The sequence below is a fragment of the Chelon labrosus genome, assembly GCF_963514085.1.
Source record: "Chelon labrosus genome assembly, chromosome: 4".
Classification (NCBI taxonomy): domain Eukaryota; kingdom Metazoa; phylum Chordata; class Actinopteri; order Mugiliformes; family Mugilidae; genus Chelon; species Chelon labrosus.
The window spans coordinates 111279-134941 of record NC_140340.1 but is presented as its reverse complement, the minus strand read 5'-3'; the positions used below and the strand labels follow the sequence as shown (position 1 = coordinate 134941).

Here is a 23663-nt window from a genome sequence, read left to right as displayed (position 1 = left end):
TTCAGTCATATGACCTGCGGGAACTCTACCGTCGCAGCTTGTCCAGTTTACTGCGGAGTCTCAGACCAGGTGGACTCGGACCAGGTGGACTCGGACTCAGGACTCAGGACTCGGACGAGGTGAGTCTGACTAACCGGTCAGAACTCCGCCCGCGTTTAACCGCTTTTCTCCGCTGAAGCCGTTGGTGGCGTGTTAGCCGTTAGCCGTTAGCCGGAGCTAATCTGGAGACAACCCACTTCCGGGTTTAAAGTAAACTTCAGTTCGTGTTCAACTGTCTGAATTTAATCAAATCAAAGTAACTTTATTCCTGATTTTAACACCTGGTTTGGTTCATTGTTGTGTTTCCGCCAAACTCCGTTCAGAAATATGAGAATTTAACGTAAACTGATGAACTGAATAAAGACCACAGACGTAGACTCGGGACCAGGACCAGGACCCTCTACTGATGAGTCCGGTCCACTCAGACACAGACTCCAACACAAACTACTTTTTAATAATCTCAGTGGATTAGGTCACGTGTGCCATCTGTTTCCGGGTTTGAAACTGATTGGACTCAGAATGAAACTCGTTACTTCCTGAAACTAAAAGTAACCAAACAAACCGATTTGATCGTTAGTTTCCTGGTTTGGTTCATTGAACTCTGTGTGTATTTACCTGTAGCTGTAAATCACGTGATGTTACCTTGTGTCTGGCTTCAGATGCAGGTGTTGTTGTGTTACTTCCTGTTGTGTGCGCTTGCTGCTGATGCAGCGCCGTCTGCTGACGAGGTGACTTACCTGCCTGGTCTGCAGAAACAGCCGAGCTTCAAACAATACTCTGGATACCTGAATGTGGCCGACGGGAAACACCTGCACTACTGGTGAGTACCGGAGACACCTGAGGGGAGGGGGGCGGACATACCTGTACAGTCAGTGACCTGTACACCTTGGTGTCTCCAGGTTTGTAGAGTCCCAGAACAGCCCCAAATCTGACCCGGTGGTGTTGTGGCTGAACGGCGGCCCCGGCTGCAGCTCTCTGGACGGACTGCTGACCGAACACGGACCCTTCCTGGTAAATAACCTTTGACTCCGCCCCCTCTGACCTGCTTTTACCTGTGGCCTCATCTGCTCACCTGTTGTTTCAGATCCAGGACGATGGAGCAACGCTGCAGTACAACCCCTACTCCTGGAACAAGGTATGAGGTCACGTGACCCAGGTGTCAGTCATATGGTCTGCCTGCCTGCCTGACTGTTGACTGACTGACTGTTGACTGATTGTTGACTGACTGACTGTTGTCTGACTGTTGACTGACTGACTGTTGACTGATTGTTGACTGACTGTTGACTGACTGTTGACTGACTGACTGTTGACTGACTGTTGACTGACTGTTGACTGACTGACTGTTGACTGACTGATTGTCTGACTGATTGTCTGACTGTTGACTGACTGACTGTTGACTGACTGACTGTTGACTGACTGTTGACTGACTGTTGACTGTTGACTGACTGTTGACTGACTGACTGACTGTTGACTGACTGACTGTTGACTGATTGTTGACTGACTGACTGTTGACTGACTGACTGTTGTCTGACTGTTGTCTGACTGACTGACTGACTGACTGTTGACTGACTGTTGACTGACTGTTGACTGACTGACTGTTGACTAACTGACTGTTGACTGACTGATTGACTGTTGACTGATTGTTGACTGACTGACTGACTGTTGACTGACTGACTGTTGACTGATTGTTGACTGACTGACTGTTGTCTGACTGTTGTCTGACTGATTGACTGACTGACTGTTGACTGACTGTTGACTGACTGTTGATTGACTGACTGTTGACTGACTGACTGTTGACTGACTGACTGTTGACTGATTGTTGACTGACTGACTGTTGTCTGACTGTTGTCTGACTGATTGACTGACTGTTGACTGACTGTTGATTGACTGACTGTTGACTGACTGACTGTTGACTGACTGATTGTCTGACTGATTGACTGACTGTTGACTGATTGTTTGACTGATTGTTGACTGACTGTTGACTGACTGACTGTTGACTGACTGTTCACTGACTGTTGACTGACTGACTGTTGACTGACTGACTGTTGACTGACTGTTGTCTGACTGTTGACTGACTGTTGACTGACTGACTGTTGACTGACTGACTGTTGTCTGACTGTTGACTGACTGTTGACTGACTGTTGACTGACTGTTGACTGACTGACTGTTGACTGACTGACTGTTGACTGACTGTTGACTGACTGTTGACTGACTGACTGTTGACTGACTGTTGACTGACTGACTGTTGACTGACTGTTGACTGACTGTTGACTGACTGTTGACTGATTGACTGACTGTTGACTGACTGACTGACTGACTGACTGTTGACTGACTGACTGACTGACTGACTGTTGACTGACTGTTGACTGACTGACTGACTGTTGACTGACTGTTGACTGACTGACTGACTCACTGACTGACTGACTGTTGACTGACTGACTGTTGACTGACTGTTGACTGACTGTCTGACTGTTTCCTGTTTCCTGTCTGACTGTTTCCTGTCTGACTGTTTCCTGTCTGACTGTTTCCTGTCTGTCTGACTGACTGTCTGACTGATTGTCTGACTGTTTCCTGTCTGTCTGACTGATTGTCTGACTGTTTCCTGACTGACTGACTGATTGTCTGACTGTTTCCTGACTGACTGACTGATTGTCTGACTGTTTCCTGTCTGACTGTTTCCTGTCTGACTGATTGTCTGACTGTTGACTGACTGTTGACTGACTGACTGACTGACTGACTGTTGACTGACTGACTGACTGACTGACTGTTGACTGACTGACTGACTGTTGACTGACTGACTGTTGACTGACTGACTGACTGACTGTTGACTGACTGTTGACTGACTGACAGTTGACTGACTGTCTGACTGTTTCCTGTTTCCTGTCTGACTGTTTCCTGTCTGACTGTTTCCTGTCTGTCTGACTGACTGTCTGACTGATTGTCTGACTGTTTCCTGACTGACTGACTGATTGTCTGACTGTTTCCTGACTGACTGACTGATTGTCTGACTGTTTCCTGTCTGACTGTTTCCTGTCTGACTGTTTCCTGTCTGACTGATTGTCTGACTGTTTCCTGTCTGACTGTTTCCTGTCTGACTGCAGATTGCCAACATGTTGTACCTGGAGTCTCCAGCAGGCGTCGGCTTCTCGTTCTCCGACAGTCAGAAATACGCCACCAATGACTCCGAGGTCTGTGCTGGAATCTCATCTCCTGATTGGCTCTCAGGTGTTCAGGTGTGTTCAGGTGTGTTTTTCTCTGCAGGTGGCGATGAACAACCACCTGGCTCTGAAGGAGTTCTTCAGACTGTTTCCAGAGTACAGCAAAAACGAACTGTTCCTGACCGGAGAGAGTTACGGAGGAATCTACATCCCAACACTGGCGGAGAGGGTGATGCAGGACGCCAGCCTCAACCTGCAGGTACTGCTGCTAGTACTACAGTACTAGTATCACGTACTAGTACTACAGGTATCACCACTGCTAGTACTACAGCCTTAGTACTACAGGTACCACTAGTACTACAGTGATACTACTGTACTACAGTACTAGTATCACGTACTAATACTACAGGTATCACCACTGCTAGAACTACGGCCTTAGTACTACAGGTACCACTAGTACTACAGTGATACTACTGTACTATAGTACTAGTATCACGTACTAATACTACAGGTATCACCACTGCTAGTACTACAGGTACCACTGGTACTACAGTGATACTAGTACTACAGTACTAGTATCACATACTAGTACTACAGGTATCACCACTGCTAGTACTACAGCCTTAGTACTACAGGTACCACTAGTACTACAGTGATACTACTGTACTACAGTACTAGTATCACATACTAATACTACAGGTATCACCACTGCTAGTACTACAGGTACCACTAGTACTACAGTGATACTACTGTACTACAGTACTAGTATCACATACTAATACTACAGGTATCACCACTGCTAGAACTACGGCCTTAGTACTACAGGTACCACTAGTACTACAGTGATACTACTGTACTACAGTACTAGTATCACGTACTAATACTACAGGTATCACCACTGCTAGAACTACAGCCTTAGTACTGCAGGTACCACTGGTACTACAGTGATACTACTGTACTACAGTACTAGTATCACGTACTAATACTACAGGTATCACCACTGCTAGAACTACAGCCTTAGTACTACAGGTACCACTAGTACTACAGTGATACTACTGTACTACAGTACTAGTATCACGTACTAATACTACAGGTACCACTGGTACTACAGTGATACTACTGTACTACAGTACTAGTATCACGTACTAGTACTACAGGTATCACCACTGCTAGAACTACAGCCTTAGTACTACAGGTACCACTAGTACTACAGTGATACTACTGTACTACAGTACTAGTATCACGTACTAATACTACAGGTATCACTACAGCCTTAGTACTATAGGTACCACTAGTACTACAGTGATACTACTGTACTACAGTACTAGTATCACGTACTAGTACTACAGGTATCACCACTGCTAGAACTACAGCCTTAGTACTACAGGTACCACTAGTACTACAGTGATACTACTGTACTGTAGTACTAGTATCACGTACTAGTACTACAGTACTAGTATCACGTACTAGTACTACAGGTATCACCACTGCTAGTACTACAGCCTTAGTACTACAGGTACCACTAGTACTACAGTGATACTACTGTACTACAGTACTAGTATCACGTACTAGTACTACAGGTATCACCACTGCTAGAACTACAGCCTTAGTACTACAGGTACCACTGGTACTACAGTGATACTACTGTACTACAGTACTAGTATCACATACTAATACTACAGGTATCACCACTGCTAGAACTACAGCCTTAGTACTACAGGTACCACTGGTACTACAGTGATACTACTGTACTACAGTACTAGTATCACATACTAATACTACAGGTATCACCACTGCTAGAACTACAGCCTTAGTACTACAGGTACCACTGGTACTACAGTGATACTACTGTACTACAGTACTAGTATCACGTACTAATACTACAGGTATCACCACTGCTAGAACTACAGCCTTAGTACTACAGGTACCACTAGTACTACAGTGATACTACTGTACTACAGTACTAGTATCACATACTAATACTACAGGTATCACCACTGCTAGAACTACAGCCTTAGTACTGCAGGTACCACTGGTACTACAGTGATACTACTGTACTACAGTACTAGTATCACGTACTAATACTACAGGTATCACCACTGCTAGAACTACAGCCTTAGTACTACAGGTACCACTAGTACTACAGTGATACTACTGTACTACAGTACTAGTATCACGTACTAATACTACAGGTATCACCACTGCTAGAACTACAGCCTTAGTACTACAGGTACCACTGGTACTACAGTGATACTACTGTACTACAGTACTAGTATCACGTACTAGTACTACAGGTATCACCACTGCTAGAACTACAGCCTTAGTACTACAGGTACCACTAGTACTACAGTGATACTACTGTACTACAGTACTAGTATCACGTACTAATACTACAGGTATCACCACTGCTAGAACTACAGCCTTAGTACTGCAGGTACCACTGGTACTACAGTGATACTACTGTACTACAGTACTAGTATCACGTACTAATACTACAGGTATCACCACTGCTAGAACTACAGCCTTAATACTACAGGTACCACTGGTACTACAGTGATACTACTGTACTACAGTACTAGTATCACATACTAATACTACAGGTATCACCACTGCTAGAACTACAGCCTTAGTACTGCAGGTACCACTGGTACTACAGTGATACTACTGTACTACAGTACTAGTATCACGTACTAATACTACAGGTATCACCACTGCTAGTACTACAGCCTTAGTACTACAGGTACCACTAGTACTACAGTGATACTACTGTACTACAGTACTAGTATCACGTACTAATACTACAGGTATCACCACTGCTAGAACTACAGGTACCACTAGTACTACAGTGATACTACTGTACTACAGTACTAGTATCACGTACTAATACTACAGGTATCACCACTGCTAGAACTACAGGTACCACTAGTACTACAGTGATACTACTGTACTACAGTACTAGTATCACGTACTAGTACTGTAGTACTAGTACGTGATACTAGTACTACAGTACTAGTATCACGTACTAGTACTACAGGTATCACCACTGCTAGTACTACAGCCTTGGTACTACAGGTACCACTAGTACTACAGTGATACTACTGTACTACAGTACTAGTATCACGTACTAGTACTACAGGTATCACCACTGCTAGAACTACAGCCTTAGTACTACAGGTACCACTAGTACTACAGTGATACTACTGTACTACAGTACTAGTATCACGTACTAATACTACAGGTATCACCACTGCTAGAACTACAGCCTTAGTACTACAGGTACCACTGGTACTACAGTGATACTACTGTACTACAGTACTAGTATCACGTACTAATACTGCAGGTACCACTAGTACTACAGTGATACTACTGTACTACAGTACTAGTATCACGTACTAATACTACAGGTATCACCACTGCTAGAACTACAGCCTTAGTACTACAGGTACCACTAGTACTACAGTGATACTACTGTACTACAGTACTAGTATCACGTACTAATACTACAGGTATCACCACTGCTAGAACTACAGCCTTAGTACTACAGGTACCACTAGTACTACAGTGATACTACTGTACTACAGTACTAGTATCACGTACTAATACTACAGGTATCACCACTGCTAGTACTACAGGTACCACTGGTACTACAGTGATACTACTGTACTACAGTACTAGTATCACGTACTAGTACTACAGGTATCACCACTGCTAGAACTACAGCCTTAGTACTACAGGTACCACTGGTACTACAGTGATACTACTGTACTACAGTACTAGTATCACGTACTAATACTACAGGTATCACCACTGCTAGAACTACAGCCTTAGTACTACAGGTACCACTAGTACTACAGTGATACTACTGTACTACAGTACTAGTATCACGTACTAATACTACAGGTATCACCACTGCTAGAACTACAGCCTTAGTACTACAGGTACCACTAGTACTACAGTGATACTACTGTACTACAGTACTAGTATCACGTACTAATACTACAGGTATCACCACTGCTAGAACTACAGCCTTAGTACTACAGGTACCACTGGTACTACAGTGATACTACTGTACTACAGTACTAGTATCACATACTAATACTACAGGTATCACCACTGCTAGAACTACAGCCTTAGTACTACAGGTACCACTGGTACTACAGTGATACTACTGTACTACAGTACTAGTATCACATACTAATACTACAGGTATCACCACTGCTAGAACTACAGCCTTAGTACTGCAGGTACCACTAGTACTACAGTGATACTACTGTACTACAGTACTAGTATCACGTACTAATACTACAGGTATCACCACTGCTAGAACTACAGCCTTAGTACTACAGGTACCACTAGTACTACAGTGATACTACTGTACTACAGTACTAGTATCACGTACTAATACTACAGGTATCACCACTGCTAGAACTACAGCCTTAGTACTACAGGTACCACTGGTACTACAGTGATACTACTGTACTACAGTACTAGTATCACGTACTAGTACTACAGGTATCACCACTGCTAGAACTACAGCCTTAGTACTACAGGTACCACTAGTACTACAGTGATACTACTGTACTACAGTACTGAGTCTAGTCATGGTACCAGCAGCACAGTGAGGACAGAAGTACAGACAGGATTATTGAAGTGGCGTGGTCACCATCTCCCACCTTGTCCCACCTTGTCCCACCTTGTCCCACCATGTCCCACCATGTCCCACCATGTCCCACCTTGTTTGACCTGCAGGGTGTTGCCGTGGGTAACGGGATGTCGAGCTACGAGCTGAACGATAACTCTCTGGTGTACTTTGCCTACTACCACGGTCTCCTGGGCAACCAGCTGTGGACTAAGCTGCAGACCTTCTGCTGCTCTGGCGGCAAATGTGACTTCTACAGCAACAAGAACCCGAACTGCACTGACGGCGTGAGTCGGTTGATTCTGGTTCTGTCCTGTCTGTCCTGTCTGTCCCGTGACGGGTGACACCTGGTTGTCTCATGTGAGCTGTGCTTCCTTTACAGCTGTCAGATGTTCAGACCATCGTATACAGTTCAGGACTGAACATTTACAACCTGTACGCGCCTTGTGCAGGTGGAGTCCACCAGAGAGTCAGGTGAGACCTTTAACCTTTGACCTTTGCAGATGACGTCTGGGTTCCAGCCTGTTATTGATCATGTATTGGTTGTCAGTGTTGAGGGGGGGCAGCTCGTCATCAGAGATCTGGGGAATTCGTTCATCAACCACCCACAGACTCGGCTCTGGAACAAGGTGAGTCCGACCTCCTGACGTCGGAGTTCACTCTCCTGATGACGGATGTTCATCTGGTTTCTCTTTGGTTTGTAGAAGTTTTTAAGTTTAGCATCTGAGGACCTGAGGGTTCGTCTGGATCCCCCCTGCACCAACTCCACTCCCTCCTCCCTCTACCTGAACAACCCTTACGTGAAACGCGCTCTGCACATCAGCCCCAAGGCTCTGGACTGGGCCATCTGCAGGTATCATGGTCCTGCTTCCTGTTCTGGTTCTGACTCTGCTGTGATTGTACAATGAGGTTCTGATGTTCTTGTGGTGTTGCAGCGCTGAGGTCAACATGAACTACAACAGACTCTTCATGGACGTGAAGAAACAGTATCTGGCGCTGCTCTCTGCTCTGGTTAGTGACCCAGATGTTTAAACGTGTCATGGTGTTGTTTAACCAGATCTAAACCCTACCCTCTGTAAAAGTTGAAACGCTCATGGTGTCAGACTGAACCCTGCTGATCCAGGAGTTCTCTGGTTCTCTGCAGAAGTACCGGGTCCTGGTCTACAACGGCGACGTGGACATGGCTTGTAACTTCTTGGGGGACGAGTGGTTCGTCGAGTCTCTGCAGCAGCAGGTAACTAAACTGTTAATTTGTCCGGAGCTGCGTTCGGATCAACGTCCCCCTGTCCTCCCCCTGTCCTCCCCCCGTCCTCCCCCGTCCTCCCCCGTCCCCGTCATGGCTGCCAGGTGTTTAACCCGTAGATTTGATTCTCAGGTGGAGGTCCAGAGGCGTCCATGGCTCTATGACGATGTAGATGGTCGACAGGTCGGAGGCTTCGTCAAAGAATTTGACAACATCGCCTTCCTCACCATCAAGGTACTTACCTGTATCACCTGGATTCTTTGCTCATTCTCACTTTGTCTCTGCTCTCTGACCTTTGACCTCATTCCTCCTCCAGGGTTCAGGTCACATGGTTCCATCGGACAAGCCAGTAGCTGCCTTCGCCATGTTCACGAGGTTCCTCAAGAAGCAGCCCTACTGACCCCCCTTACCCTAACCCTGACACCACTGCACTGACCTCCGACCCCTGCAGGACTCTCCACGCTGCTGTATTATTGTTTTTTTACTGCCGGCCAATCGCCTCTCTGTGTTGTTTGGAAATGACTCGTCTCGACCTCAGCCAATCACACTGCCCGTCTCGGTCACGTGGCTCCTCCTGGTTGTCATGGAGATTAGCATGCTGCCAGTCTGTCTGTTGATTTATTTTCATGCTGAATTTGAAACCGTTTTGATTTAAAGGGAAACAACCAAATAAAGATGAATTTTACTCAGTGACTCAAGTGTTTTCTTTCCTGCCAGTGTTGATCTGCAACCGTTTATCAAAGCAACTAAAGTTTATGAAGTTTATTGACTGTAAACTGAACCGTCACCTGACAGTCACAGCTCAGGGAGTAAGGGGCGTTCAGTTAAACTGGTTGTGACAGAGGAGGCTGACGTTTCCCAGCCGACCTTGAAGGCAGCAGGAGGAGGTGACTTAGTCTTGACTTTGGGAGCAGTCTGATTTCAGTGTTAGCCCTGGGAGAGTGAACTCACCTGTGCAGGTACGACACTTCACTTATTCTGGGACTTAAAGGAAACTAGAAATTTGTGGTTTTACATTTTAGTCCAGTTTAAGTTATTGTGAACTAGACTCTACTCTTAATTCTTCAGATGAACCTGTGAAGTCAATGTCAAACTAACGTCCAGCAGGGGGCAACTCTTCATCTCATTGTTATTGTTATATTGTTTTATCATAAATGTAGAGTTCAAGTCTTGTCACTTGTTCAGGACAGAAACATCACATTTAAATGAGGAGTCAGTGAGGACAGTCTGGACGTTCATCCACCAGCATCTCAATCAGACCTAACCCTGATTATATTAGTTTGTTTATTCTGTGAGCGTTGGGGGTTAGGGTTGACGTCCAGAGTTTGTCTCAGAGACGTTCTCAGAGAGGGTTCCTCATGAATGTTGGTGTGATTTAACGTTAACTCTAACTCCTGTTGGTCTCTGATCTGTGTCAGCACAGACGCTCACACAAACAGATGCATTCTGGGAAACCCTTGATTAAAGAGTGACCTGTTCTACGAGACGTCCATGTTCACCATTAACCTCTGTCTCAGGTTCCAGGTGAGCTCTGTCATGGACCAATCACTGTCCAGTGGGCGTGGTCATGTGAGTGTGCTCAGTTGTTTCCCGCCTTCTGTGGGCAGAGATGTTGTTGTTGCCGTGGTGACGCCCCTGGGAACCAGCCTGGGAAACCCAGACACCCGCAGCCTTCTGAGCACAGACAGACAAGTGTGTGTTAGTGTGTGTGTCGGTGTGTGTTAGTGTGTGTGTGTATTAATGACCTCTATGAACAAATGTCAGCTCCTCTACCGCCCCCCTGGTGGCAGTATAGGTCATAAACCCCGCCCCCTCCATGTCAGTGGGCGGGAGTACGCATCACTGATTATTTTTAATGCTGTGATTGGACTTAAAAAAACAGAAATAGCATCATGATCCCAGTGATTGGTTTATACTGGTCCAGTATTACACTTATCACACAGAGTCATGTTGTGTGTGCCGTTCAGTGCAGTGAGGAATGAAATGAAACCAAACTCATCCACAAACGATGTCCAAACATAGCCAGCTCATCACGAAACACTTCAGCAGTGCACCTCACTTCCTGGATCACCATCAGGTCTCTGTGGGTCAGACCCTGACATCTGTTCGTCTCTGTGCAGGTGAAGTGGACGATGGAGGTCTTGTGTTATGGTCTCACCCTCCCATTGGACAGGGAAACAGTCAAACTCTGTGTGGATGTCTACACTGATTGGCTGATGGCCCTGGTGTCCCCAAAAGACTCGATCCCTCGACCAATTAACCGAGACCCCAACCTGTATGCCCAGAAGATTCTCAGACACCTGTACAGCATCTTCCTGTCCAGGTAGACCCTCTCATCTGGACATCTGATCCTTGTCTTGAACCTAGATCTGAACCTAGATCTGATCCTAGACCTGAAACAAGGCATGATCCTAGACCTGAACATAGACTTGGATCTAGGTATCTGTGGGTCACAGTAGTTTCGGACCTCATTAACCCCTCCTCCCCTCAGGTCTGACCAGGTGAGTCCGGTCTACCTGTCTCTCTGTCAGCAGGTGTTGTATGCCGTTCAGTCATTGGCCAGAGAGAGCTCCTTGATGAGCAGAGACACCTGGGAGACTCTGCTTCACTTCCTGCTCCGCATCAACCACGTCATTCTGGCTCCAGCTAGCGCTGCAGGTAAGACAGTGACTCCACCCCCCCGGTGTGTTCACCTGACTCTCAGCCATCTGTGTCTCTGGGTGTAGGTGGTGTGGCAGACCTTTCCATGGAGGTCCTTCTGGAGGTGTGGCTGCTGTCTTGCTCTCGGTGTTTTCCGTCTCGCTCCTTGTGGCAGACGTGCAGACAGATGTTGAGTCGATGGAGACACCAGCCGGCGGTGGTGCAGCAGTGGAGCCGAGCCGTCGCAGCTTTAACCTCCAGGTTCATGACACACATACACTTCTTGTCCCATGACGGCGACACAATAGTCACAGGGAGGGGTTAACGTTGCTGTTGTGTTGTCCTGTTGTCCTGTCATCTTGTCTTGTCGTTGTTGCATGTCCAGGTTGTTGTTGCTGATCTTTGGCCCGTCCTTCCCTCCCTTTAAAGTCCCGGATGAGGATGCTGTTCAGATTCCTGCAGACATGGATGATGAGCGAATCCCGCAAACTTGGTTCAAATTCTTGCATCTGTTCAGGTGAGAAGAGTTTAAATCCCAGAGACGTGGTCACATGAACCCCCGGTCCTTATGTGTCTCCTCTCTGATCAGTAACCCGGTGGACGTCGCAGGTCCACTGCCAGACATCTTCTTCAGAGCCATGAAAAGCATCAGCACACTGGTTGACGCCTTCCTTGGTACGTTGATGAATAATAATAATATAATAATAATTAGGTTTTACTTCTGTATATTATTCAGGAATATTCTTCATAATATATTAAAGACTTCGGGCTTAAAGTAAAGTGTACCACAAACAACAGTGTTAATGGGGAGATACGGCTAGTGGCTAAAAAGATTTACATAAATAAACATAAATAAACATAAATAAACAAATATACAGAAATAACTAGCGGGGTTGGAGGGATGTTAAATGTCATCCCCCCAGGAAGGCAAATGATTTCCTTGACGGATCCATGGATTCCTTGTCATAATGGTATCGATGCACAGGAATGAGGCCAAAACATCAACAATACATTAGAGACTATATTTATTATGATGTAAACAAACAACACACCTTCTACTGAGTGATCAGACCAGAGAAGAAGTTATGTTCAATGTCATCTGTGTTTCTACAGGTGTGAGTGTGAGCAACCAGTCAAGAGAGCAGCAGCTACCAAACACTGGTATACACACACACCATACACACACACGCACAATACACACTGGTATATACACACCATACACACACAATACACACTGGTATATACACATTATTTATTCTAATCAAGTTCTCTAAGTGAAGGTTGTAATTTCTAATCAAGGCACAAGTGTTCAGATATAATTTATCTATATTTTCTTTGTTACATGATGGAAAGCAGCTGATTCGACATTTTCTAGTTGTTGTTACTCTTGTTTTGTGCTGAGACCTTTAGTTGTATTTATCATTGTTGTTTCTGTGTTTCTTCAAGCTCAGACAACAAGGATGCATTTCAGAGACCGGCTGCCTTCTCTTGGTAAACACAAATAGATCTGGTCCAGTCAATGCACTAATCAAACAGAACCAGGACTCTGTCCAGAACCTCTCTGTTGGACCTGCAGCACAAAGACATTTTATTGATAACGATCAAAATAAAAGTCTGACTGTGACGGTGGATTTTCAGTTTGGACATCTTTTAACATGTGGTGTCCTCCTAGGGGTTGCTGTGACCAGAAGTCCATTTAGGGACCGTCCCCCATCCTACGGTAAGCCCCGCCCCTCAGGCAGTGACACACTTGAAACTAACAGGAGCTTGGCTGAACAGTACTTTGTCTCTTTGGGACTCGGCCCACCCACGATGTGTTCTGCTAAGCTCACAAAACCTGAATCCTCTGGGTCGTCCTGTAGAGACAGAGAACATATAAACTCTGAGTTTCCTCTAAATTACAGATCTAGTGGAGAACCTGTGTTTCTTTGTCCTCACCCTAAACCAGTGACAGTGACCGTCCTCACCCTAAACCAGTGACAGTCCTCACCCTAAACCAGTGACAGTCCTCACCATAAACCAGTCCTCACCCTAAACCAGTGACAGTCCTCACCATAAACCAGTCCTCACCCTAAACCAGTGACAGTCCTCACCATAAACCAGTGACAGTCCTCACCCTAAACCAGTGACAGTCCTCACCATAAACCAGTGACAGTCCTCACCCTAAACCAGTGACAGTCCTCACCATAAACCAGTGACAGTCCTCACCCTAAACCAGTGACAGTCCTCACCATAAACCAGTCCTCACCCTAAACCAGTGACAGTCCTCACCCTAAACCAGTGACAGTCCTCACCATAAACCAGTCCTCACCCTAAACCAGTGACAGTCAGTCCTCACCATAAACTAGTGACAGTCCTCACCCTAAACCAGTGACAGTCCTCACCCTAAACCAGTGACAGTCCTCACCCTAAACCAGTGACAGTCCTCACCATAAACCAGTCCTCACCCTAAACCAGTGACAGTCCTCACCATAAACCAGTGACAGTCAGTCTCAATGATGCTTTTAGTCTTAGTACTAATGAGTTCTGTTTCCTCAGGTATCTCCCGACCTCGTTCTGGCAGCGCCCCTCCAACCCCAGTCAACTTCCTAAATTTTTCCAGTGCCCTCTCCTCCACCTCCCCCACCTCGCCACACAACAAACAGCCAAAAGCTGCAAATGTTTCCAAGGCAACCAGCAAGGTGTCTACGGTATGTTACCTGTGGTTACCTGTCCAGGTTCATTACTTGGTATGAACTATCTTCTGACTTGTCTCCTTCTGTCCTCTCAGATGTCCTGGTCCCCCCATTACTGGGAATCTTCCCCCCAACGTCCTCCTTCCCCCCTCTCTCTCTACGTGTCCTCCAGACCCTCCCCCTCCCCTCTCAGGTGTAATGTGGATTCTCTCCTACACCTGTTCGGCTGCTGGTTGTTTGATGCTGCTCTGATCAGAGACTCTGGTCTGTGTGGTTGCGGTGCTTTATGTACTACACACTAATAATACTATTATAATACTACTGTAACTTATACTACAGACATATGAATACCTGTAACACCTGTCTTTGTAGTTGGACAGAATGATGTCTCTGTAATGTCAGAGTCACGGGCAGCAGGACGAGCTGAGGCCTGTGGGATGCTCTGCAGGATCTTCACCTCTAAGAAGACTGCAGAGGACATACTGTCCGTCTACCTGTCCAGGTACCTGTCTGTCTGTTTACTTGTTGATCCATCAAACCATCAACTTGTCCTCTAGATCTCATATGTGCCTCAGTCTTTTCAGATTTCCACTGACCTCCTCTAGACCCAGATGTTTTAACTATAGACCAATCTCCAACTTTCCCTTTGTTTCTAAAATTCTATATAAAGTTGTTGCTAATCAGTTGTGTAAATGGTCTGTTTGAAGAGTTTCAGGTTTTAGAGTTCATCACAGAACAGAAACAGCTCTGGTTGAAGTCTCTAATGATCTCCTCATGGCTTCAGACAGTGGACTTGTCTCTGTCCTCGTCCTGTTAGATCTGTCACAATATTTGATTAAAGGTTTGAATCCTACCTGTCAGACAGATTCCAGCAATGATTCTTCTACTTACACTAAAGTTAGTTACGGAGTTCCTCAGGGTTCTGTGCTTGGACCAATTGCATCAACCTTCATCTCTAAGCAGATGACACCCAGCTATATTCATCTATCAGCTGATTAAACTCCTTAAAGACAGAAAGGACGACCTGGAATGTCCTCCTCTTAAACTCAGGCTAAACAGAAGTCATTGTGTTTGGTCCTAAACATCTCAGAGATTCATTATCTAGTCACTTAGTTTCTCTGGATGCCATCACCTTGGCTTCCAGTTCTACTGAGAGACACCAGGACATGTCCTTTAATTGTCCCATAAAGGGACCAGGACCGTCTTCTTTCACCTGCATCAGCTAGGTCAACATCAGGAACATCCTGTCTCACAGTGATGCTGAACCACTAGTTGATGCATTAGTGTCTTCCAGGCTGGATTACTGTGGATTCCAGTCTTCATGGTCTCCTGCAGATCTCCACTCCGACCTGAATGCATCATTCTCCAACCTGCCTATGATTCCTCTTACATTCAACCATTACAGCAGCTAACTCACCTGTGATAGAACAACTTTATTTATGTTCATTATCAAACTGTCATGTAACATCATCAGCTATGTGTTGTATTAATATCACCATCAGATGTACGCTTTAGTCAGATGGATGTTTATGTCCTCTCTCTCTTTTTCTGTCTCTACCTGGCCTCAAGCAGATTGGTCCCTCCAATTGAGCTGGTTCTGGTTTGGGTCCTGGTTTTGGTTCTGCTCAAGGGTTCTTCCTGTTAAAAGGGAGATAACAATTTGTATTGTTATTGACATTATATGAATAAAATTGAAGTGAAATGAATCAATCCTCTGTGTTCTCCCCTATCAGGTTCTACCTAGTCCTCCTGCAGAGCGTCCAGGTGTCGGAGGAGACATGTCCTCCAGTTCTAGCCTCCATTCTGTTGACCTCCTCCTCTCTGTTCTGCTGTGACCTACAAGGAGTCAATCTGCTGCTCCCTCCTTTCGTCTCTGCTCTGGAGACCGTGCTGCTGGACAGGTACGTCTAACACATTAATACAGATACTACTTCAGGATCTCAGGTTCCTGGATGAGTGACTGAGGTTGATAATATTATTGAGGTAACATTGGTGAAGGTGAAGTCCACCTGGTTGTTGTGATGTCTGTTTAAACCAACTGGATAGCACCAGGTGAGATCAGATTGTTATTCAGTTAGTTTGTGTCTCCCCAGAGAGCTGCTGAGGTTTAAGGGTTTTGTGAATCCAGTGGATTTAAGGCGGGCCTCCATACTCATCCTACTGTCCCTGTTGCCCCTCCCTCTACAATTTGGATCCATCCACTCACAGGTAACCTCCAAGCCCCTGGTTTAACACCTTCACACCTGTACAGATCGGACATGCACCACAGTAACATTCACCTGTCTGTCATCAGGTGTCATTGGACGGGAACTTAAGTGATGTCACAGCTGGTAACTTCCAGTCGCTGATGCCCCGCCTCACCCACATTCTGATTGGAGCTCTGCAGACGGAGACGGACTCGTCCAACACACAACTCATCCTAGGTCAGTTTGGTCTTTCATGACAGACCCAACAGTCTGACTGATAAATGCTTCAGGTGAATGATTTCTGATCTGGTGTTTGTGTAGCGGCCATGTTGAATCTGGTTCAAGACTCAGCTCTGTTGGAGGCTTCAAGACAAACCCAGGTGAGTCTTCTGTCCTTCACTCGTCTTCTGTCCTTCACTCGTCTGTTCACATCTTTATTCAGTTCCTCTGATGCTAACGGAGAACGAGTCCTGACGATTTTTTAGTTACACAAATAAATCCATTTGTTGTGAGACAACTTTAACTCTACAACATAACGACCATAACTTCTATTAGTTTAACAGTTACTGTTTTTGTCCTGCATCTTAAAACTTAGATTATTTTAGCATAGTTTATAACTTCAGTCAAATATATTCAGTTTAAATAATTGAAGAAAATGATTGAATTCTTCTACCTCCATGTGGTGCCAACAGGACATCGCACATTCACTACTTTATTTTCCAGCATGGTGGGACCAGAACCACCGGCGGTACGAGTGGTGCCAGAGGAACCAGAGGAATCAGTGCAAACAGATGGACCAAAAGATTCAGCAGCTGTAATAATGAATTGTTTTTAATCAACTCTTAAACTGAATTTATTGATATTATGATATTGATCTGTCATTGTCATGGAAACCGAACAGCGTCTGTGTGTGTGTCTGTGTGTGTGTGTGTGTGGTTACCATGGTAACCAGCTGTCCACATAGAGTCAGTGGCGGTTCTGTGGGTTCAGGTTGAGCGTTTGCTGACTCAGGGTCTGACGTCTCAGTGGAGGAACGACTCGGCAATTTGTCTGTCTGCACTGGAAGTTCTGGGAGGACTAGCCAAGGTGGACACAAACACACACACCTGTCAAACTGGACTCAGATCAGTTTATCCAAGAAAGAGCATTTAAAAAAAAAAAGGCAAATGGACGTTTCACCACTCGTCTGAGTAGCTTCTTCAGTTCTAGGGACTGGTGGGAAGTTTGAGGTTTAAATAGGAACTTCTACTGAAACTTGCTTCTTTGTGTAAACAACCAGAAACTGGTGCAGCTACTTTCCATTAACGGTTGGATACTTCCCTGTTGTTGGAGGGAGGGGGCTGTTTGTCCCTGTCCTCTTCCCTATGAATGGTGCTCTAACGGCCCTTGTCCGTCAGAGGCTCCACTTCTTGGAGACAGAAGTTAAGACTGTATTGTAAATAGATGGCAGATTAAATCTCAGTCCACCTCCTGTGTTCAGAGAAGGTTTTTCCAGTCTAATGTAGATGTTTCCTCCAAAAAAAATAAAAAATAAAAATCAGTTTCTTGCATCAAATGCATCAAAATCATCATTTCAGTCATTTCAGGACAGTTCACACACTGAGGTCTAGAGAGAACAGTTTCCATCAGTGGGGAAGAAAAGCTTCGTCATAATAAGGAAACCTCAGACAGAACCAGATAGAGGTCATCTACTTCAGCCCAGTCTGAGCTCTAACCTTGCACTGTCCACCTGCAGGTGGAGGTGTCGGTGGAGGACTCAGAGAGGAGGAGCGTGGTCAGTTCGGTCTGTACCTACATCATGTTTCAGTGCAGTCGTCCTCCTCCTCTTCACTCCAGAGATCTGCACTCCATTATTGTTGCTGCCTTTTACTGTTTGAATGTGTGGCTGACTCAGCACCCAGCCCTGCTCGACCACCAGGTAACCAACCAGTAGGTAACTGACCAACAGGTAACTGACAAGCAAGTAACTGACCAACAGGTAACTGACCAACATTATATTGTTGACCTGACAACTTTATTGTTGACCTGACTCTGTTAGTGTTGTCTGGTCTGTGTGTACTATGTATTGTTTATTTTCAGGAGTGTTTGTTGGAGGTGCTGGAGATTGTGGAATTGGGGATTTCGGGCAGTAAGTCAAGGCAGGAAACAGAGGTGAGGTATAAAGAGGACAAAGAGCTGAATCCTGCCTCTCTGAGGGTGAAGGAAGCTGCAGAGGCTACGCTGAGCTGGTGGGTGAAACGGACACCTCCTTAAATCAAACAAGTTGTTCTAAACTTGACTCACATCTGATCTGAAGCTGGCGTGTTCAGACTGCATCTCAATCTGGTTCAGATCTGGCTTTGATTCTGGTCTTTGTGCATGTCTCAGCATTATGCAGGGTCCCAGGACCTTCCCATCTCTGAATGAGGATGTTCTGATTGGCTGCTCTAGTTGGAGTGACAGCAGTCTAAAGAAGTTCAAGTATTTTGTAATAGAAAGCTCTGTGATCCTGGCAATACTGGAACAAGGACCAAGACCTGAACAGGGTAAGTCTTGACCCACTGGACCACTGACCCGGGACCAGAATAAGACGAGGTCAATACAAATACATGAATCCTGAGGTAGATTAAAGAGAATAGAGTCAGACAGAAACACACTGATCCTCTAATGATCCTTTGATCTGTGGTACACTCTGAACTAATGATGGTGTTTAATGTCCTGATCTTTGCAGTAGAGAGTCCATCGCTCACACTGATGATCAGAGGACTCTCAGGATGTCACACCTGGACTCTACAGCTTCACCTGCAGCCTCGAGAACAACGAGCTCAGGTGACAGCCTCCGTGAGAAAAGCTCTCACAGCTGCAGGAAACAATGTGTTTATCAAAAAATGTTTTAGATTCCTTCCGATTTCTGTGAACCTTTCTGTCTTTAAGGAGTTTAACCAGCCGATTGATAAATATAGCTGGGTGTCATCTGGATAGAGATGAAGGTTTATGCAATTTAGTTGGGATTGGATCTAGAAGACAAGTTGATGGTTTAGATGCTGTAATTATTGAAGTGAGCTCAGAAAGACGTAGGATTCCAAATACTGATTAGGTCTCACAGAAGTTTCTAATATCACTGAACTTACATATTTGACAGTTTTCGCAAAGATGCCTTGAATTATTTCTCTAAGGCCTACAATTTTATCAGTGAAGATGCACATGAAGTCATTACTACTGAGGGTTAAAGGAACAGATGATCAACAGAGCTACGACTAACCCAGAGGAACTTGTACTGTTAATTGTTGTCTTCACAACACCAGCCATTCTACCACTTTATTATGTAATTCATATTTATTCAGATTTTCTTTTTATTATTTTTAGTTGTCTTTGTCATCATTATTCTGTCTTCTCTCGACTGTGTTTTATCTTTCATCTCTGTTGTTTTATTGTGTTGTTTATTATTAGTATTATTCTCATCAGTTACAGTAGCTGTACAGTTGGAATAACCATTTATTTTACAGCTATTTAATATGTGCTACATGTTGGAAACCCTGAACAACTGTCTCCAACTATAGACCACTGGTTTCTGTCTGGAGTTTCTTCATCCCAGATGCTTCTTTCTTCTTGTCCCTTAGAGGTTTGACCAATGAGCCTCGGACTCTGAGCTATAAAATACTCACTGAAGACAACAGCCATGAAAAAGCTGGTAAACGTACTGACTTCTTCACAGCTTCAAATCAATCTTCTCTCCCTTGTCTGTCGATTGCAGCAAACTCTGGTCCCAGTGCAGCATCGTGTTGCCCAAGGGGATTCTGGGAAACGATGTGGCGTCAGACATCATCTGTGTCCTGAAAACACTGTTCCTTCAGTTGAAGCAGATCAGAGTATTCCATGTCTGCAGGACAATGTTCCAGAGGAGGTAGGAACCAGGAACCAAAAACCAGGAACCAGGAACCAGGAATGCAGCGACTCATTCAAATCTGTTTATTTTTGTACCTGCACATGTCTCCTGGGACGATGTGCCACTTCCTTTCACTTGTCGTCTTTATTTTCAAGCCTGGTAAGGTGAGGGCCAAGTACGGGTCAGTTGTCATTAGGTGTGGACCAATCATCAGCCAGGTGTGGGTCAGGTGTCTCATTAGGACCAATCATCAGCCAGATGAGGGTCAGGTGTCATTAGGACCAATCATCAGCCAGGTGTGGGTCAGGTGTCATTAGGACCAATCATCAGCCAGGTGTGGGTCAGGTGTCTCATTAGGACCAATCATCAGCCAGGTGAGGGTCAGGTATAGGACCAATCATCAACCTGGTGAGGGTCAGGTATAGGACCAATCATCAGCCAGGTGTGGGTCAGGTATAGGACCAATCATCAGCCAGGTGTGGGTCAGGTGTCTCATTAGGACCAATCATCAGCCAGGTGAGGGTCAGGTATAGGACCAATCATCAGCCAGGTGAGGGTCAGGTATAGGACCAGTCATCAGCCAGGTGTGGGTCAGGTGTCATTAGGACCAATCATCAGCCAGGTGAGGGTCAGGTGTCATTAGGACCAATCATCAACCTGGTGAGGGTCAGGTATAGGACCAGTCATCAGCCAGGTGTGGGTCAGGTGTCATTAGGACCAATCATCAGCCAGGTGAGGGTCAGGTGTCATTAGGACCAATCATCAACCTGGTGAGGGTCAGGTGTCACTAGGACCAATCATCAGCCAGGTGTGGGTCAGGTATAGGACCAATCATCAACCTGGTGAGGGTCAGGTATAGGACCAATCATCAGCCAGGTGAGGGTCAGGTATAGGACCAATCATCAGCCAGGTGTGGGTCAGGTATAGGACCAATCATCAGCCAGGTGAGGGTCAGGTATAGGACCAATCATCAGCCAGGTGTGGGTCAGGTATAGGACCAATCATCAGCCAGGTGAGCGTCAGATGTAAACTCCTCTTCCTGTGCCAGGTGCAGCATCTGCTAGCAGCCTTTAGGAGGCAGCAACAGATCGAGGCTCAGCTACAGGTGAAAGGTCGATCCATCGTCATGACAACCTGCAGGCCCCTGCCTCCTGTCTCTATCTTCCAGACTGCGAGACTCTTCCTGTCCCACCTGGGTCTGCTGACACCTGAGACAGTGAAGGTACAGGATTCAGATCACTTTGATGGTTACTGATGGTTTCATTGATCTGTTGATCAGTTTGTCTCTTGTCTCTTGTCTCTGTAGGATTCAGGGGTCAGCGGTGTCCCCCCTCAGCTTGTGTCTCTGGACTCGTCTCTTCCAGGTTTCTTTGAGAATCTGAGACGTTTGGACCGACTGCCGTCCAGAAACTGTATCACTGCCTATGTCTTTTACGTGAAAGCAGGACAGGGGACAGCTGCTGAGGTGGTCTGCCTTACCTGTCTCACCTGTCTCATTTTCCTGTCTTACCTGTCTCACTTGTCTTACCTGTCTTACCTGTCTGTCTCTCAACTGACTGTGTCATCTGTTGTGCCTCACCTGTCTGTCTCTCTGTAGATCCTGAGTAATGTGGAGTCCCGCTCGAGCATCCATCCTCACTTCCTGGACTTCCTGTCGTCTCTCGGTTGGCCAATGGAGGTGGGGCAACAGCAGGTGGGCGGGGTCAAGGCTGTCAGCTCAGGTCAGTGCTCTGACTCGTCAACAACAGACCGATAGAGGTCAGAGGTTATGTGAGGTCACCTATTTCTCCCTGAAGTTGATTTGTTGTTTGTCTCCCAGAATTCCTTGCTGTGCTGGGTGACAGTGGAGGAGACGTGTTTGATGGACAGAGATTCATCCTGATGTTTGCTGATGCTCTGACAGAGATCACCTTCATTGTACCGTCATCGTCACATGGTCAGTGATGATGTAACGATGATGTCACAGTCAATAACCAATAACATTTGAGACACATGACCTCACTGATCATCTAGACTGTATGATGACAAAGAAGAGCTGGACAGATACAGAGACAACAAGAGGGACACTACAAACCTCTGAAACCAATGAGGACATTAGTTTACAGTCAGAACCGGTTGGGTCCACAGAGACGCCATCTGTCCTACAGGACCCAGAGTGGTTATAATGTTGTGGCTCATTGGTTTAATTCTGTATTTGTTGGAAACAAAGGTTTGAAGAGTTCAGAAGAAATGACAATGGAGACGCCGTCCAACATGGCCAACCCTGAACGCATCACTGACTCCGCCCACAGGTCTAATGTACGATCTTCAGAATAAATTCTTCTCACCTGTCTGTCTCTCACCTGTCTGTCTCACCTGTCTGTCTCACCTGTCTGTCTCTCACCTGTCTGTTCAGAGTTGTCCAGCTGAAGACATGAAGTCTTTAAATTTTGGCCCTGAATCAAAACAGCTGATCGTCTGGGTCGAACGCTTCGAGGACATTGGTAAATCACACAACAAATAATTAATGAACACTAATAGTACAGACTGATTAATATGTAATTAATTAATTAATAAATACAACTAACAGCTGATCACTGATCAAATAATGTTTGTCTTTCAGAGACATTTCCTCTGTCTGATCTTCTGTCTCAGACGAGGACACAAAGAGACACGAGGTAATGTCCAACTTGTCTTTATCCTTCAGTCTTTCTGTCCTCAAATGTCCAACTGGTCTTTTTCCATCAATCTTTCTAGCAGTGCCTCAAATGTCCAACTGGTCTTCGTCCATCCTCTGAGAACTGGACTCTACCGGGTCTGTTTCCATGGGACGTCCAGCAGCAGGTTTGGTTTGGTGGTTCCACTGGTCAATGGGAGCGTAGTCAGCAGGAGGACTCTGGGTATGTCTGTCTCTCACTCTATCAGTCTGTCTTCATGTTTATTAGCGTCTTCATGTCTCTTTGTCTCTGTCCTCAGGGTTCCTGGTCAGAGAGACGCTGATCAACTGTTGCCAGCGGCGATGGTTGGACAGTGACTCTGTCCCTCCTCCTCACATCAGAAGGAAACAGCTGATCAGTGACATCATCCTTCGTTACCGCTGCCGCTGCTCTGAACCCGCCTTCTATTCCTCCTTGTTCCGTGACCTTTGACCTGTTACCATGCCAACCTGGTCATAGTAGCCTTCCATCAGCCAATCAGAATCTGCCGCCCCCCCCCCCCCCCCAGCTTTAATAAACACA

The 23663-nt window shown here is 45.7% G+C and overlaps 2 protein-coding genes across 2 annotated transcripts; both read left to right on the top strand.

Moving 5' to 3' along the window:
• The first annotated feature begins 20 nt into the window (after positions 1-20).
• Positions 21-9772, top strand: ctsa (cathepsin A). Its single transcript, XM_084542331.1, has 14 exons — positions 21-119; positions 699-859; positions 939-1050; positions 1124-1174; positions 3141-3227; positions 3301-3456; positions 7947-8123; positions 8219-8310; positions 8387-8465; positions 8541-8689; positions 8772-8847; positions 8981-9070; positions 9212-9313; positions 9396-9772. Exons 2-14 carry the CDS (start codon positions 699-701, stop codon positions 9477-9479), a joined length of 1416 nt encoding a protein of 471 aa, XP_084398457.1. The 5' UTR covers positions 21-119; the 3' UTR covers positions 9480-9772.
• Positions 9773-10521: 749 nt separating this feature from the next.
• On the top strand, positions 10522-23573 carry ralgapb (Ral GTPase activating protein non-catalytic subunit beta; the record flags this gene model as incomplete). The annotated part of the gene is given in 33 exon segments (XM_084542563.1): positions 10522-10771; positions 11200-11402; positions 11571-11737; positions 11806-11980; positions 12105-12236; positions 12309-12394; positions 12833-12880; positions 13166-13210; positions 13392-13439; positions 14258-14409; positions 14490-14658; positions 14767-14896; positions 16128-16295; positions 16488-16602; positions 16688-16817; positions 16902-16960; positions 17304-17393; positions 17547-17666; positions 18316-18498; positions 18660-18808; positions 18948-19105; positions 19291-19388; positions 20314-20463; positions 21494-21667; positions 21752-21910; positions 22043-22166; positions 22265-22380; positions 22382-22385; positions 22670-22743; positions 22841-22928; positions 23048-23102; positions 23185-23324; positions 23401-23573. Coding segments are annotated over 33 exon segments (4083 nt in total). The 5' UTR covers positions 10522-10570.
• Between the last annotated feature and the right edge of the window lie 90 nt (positions 23574-23663).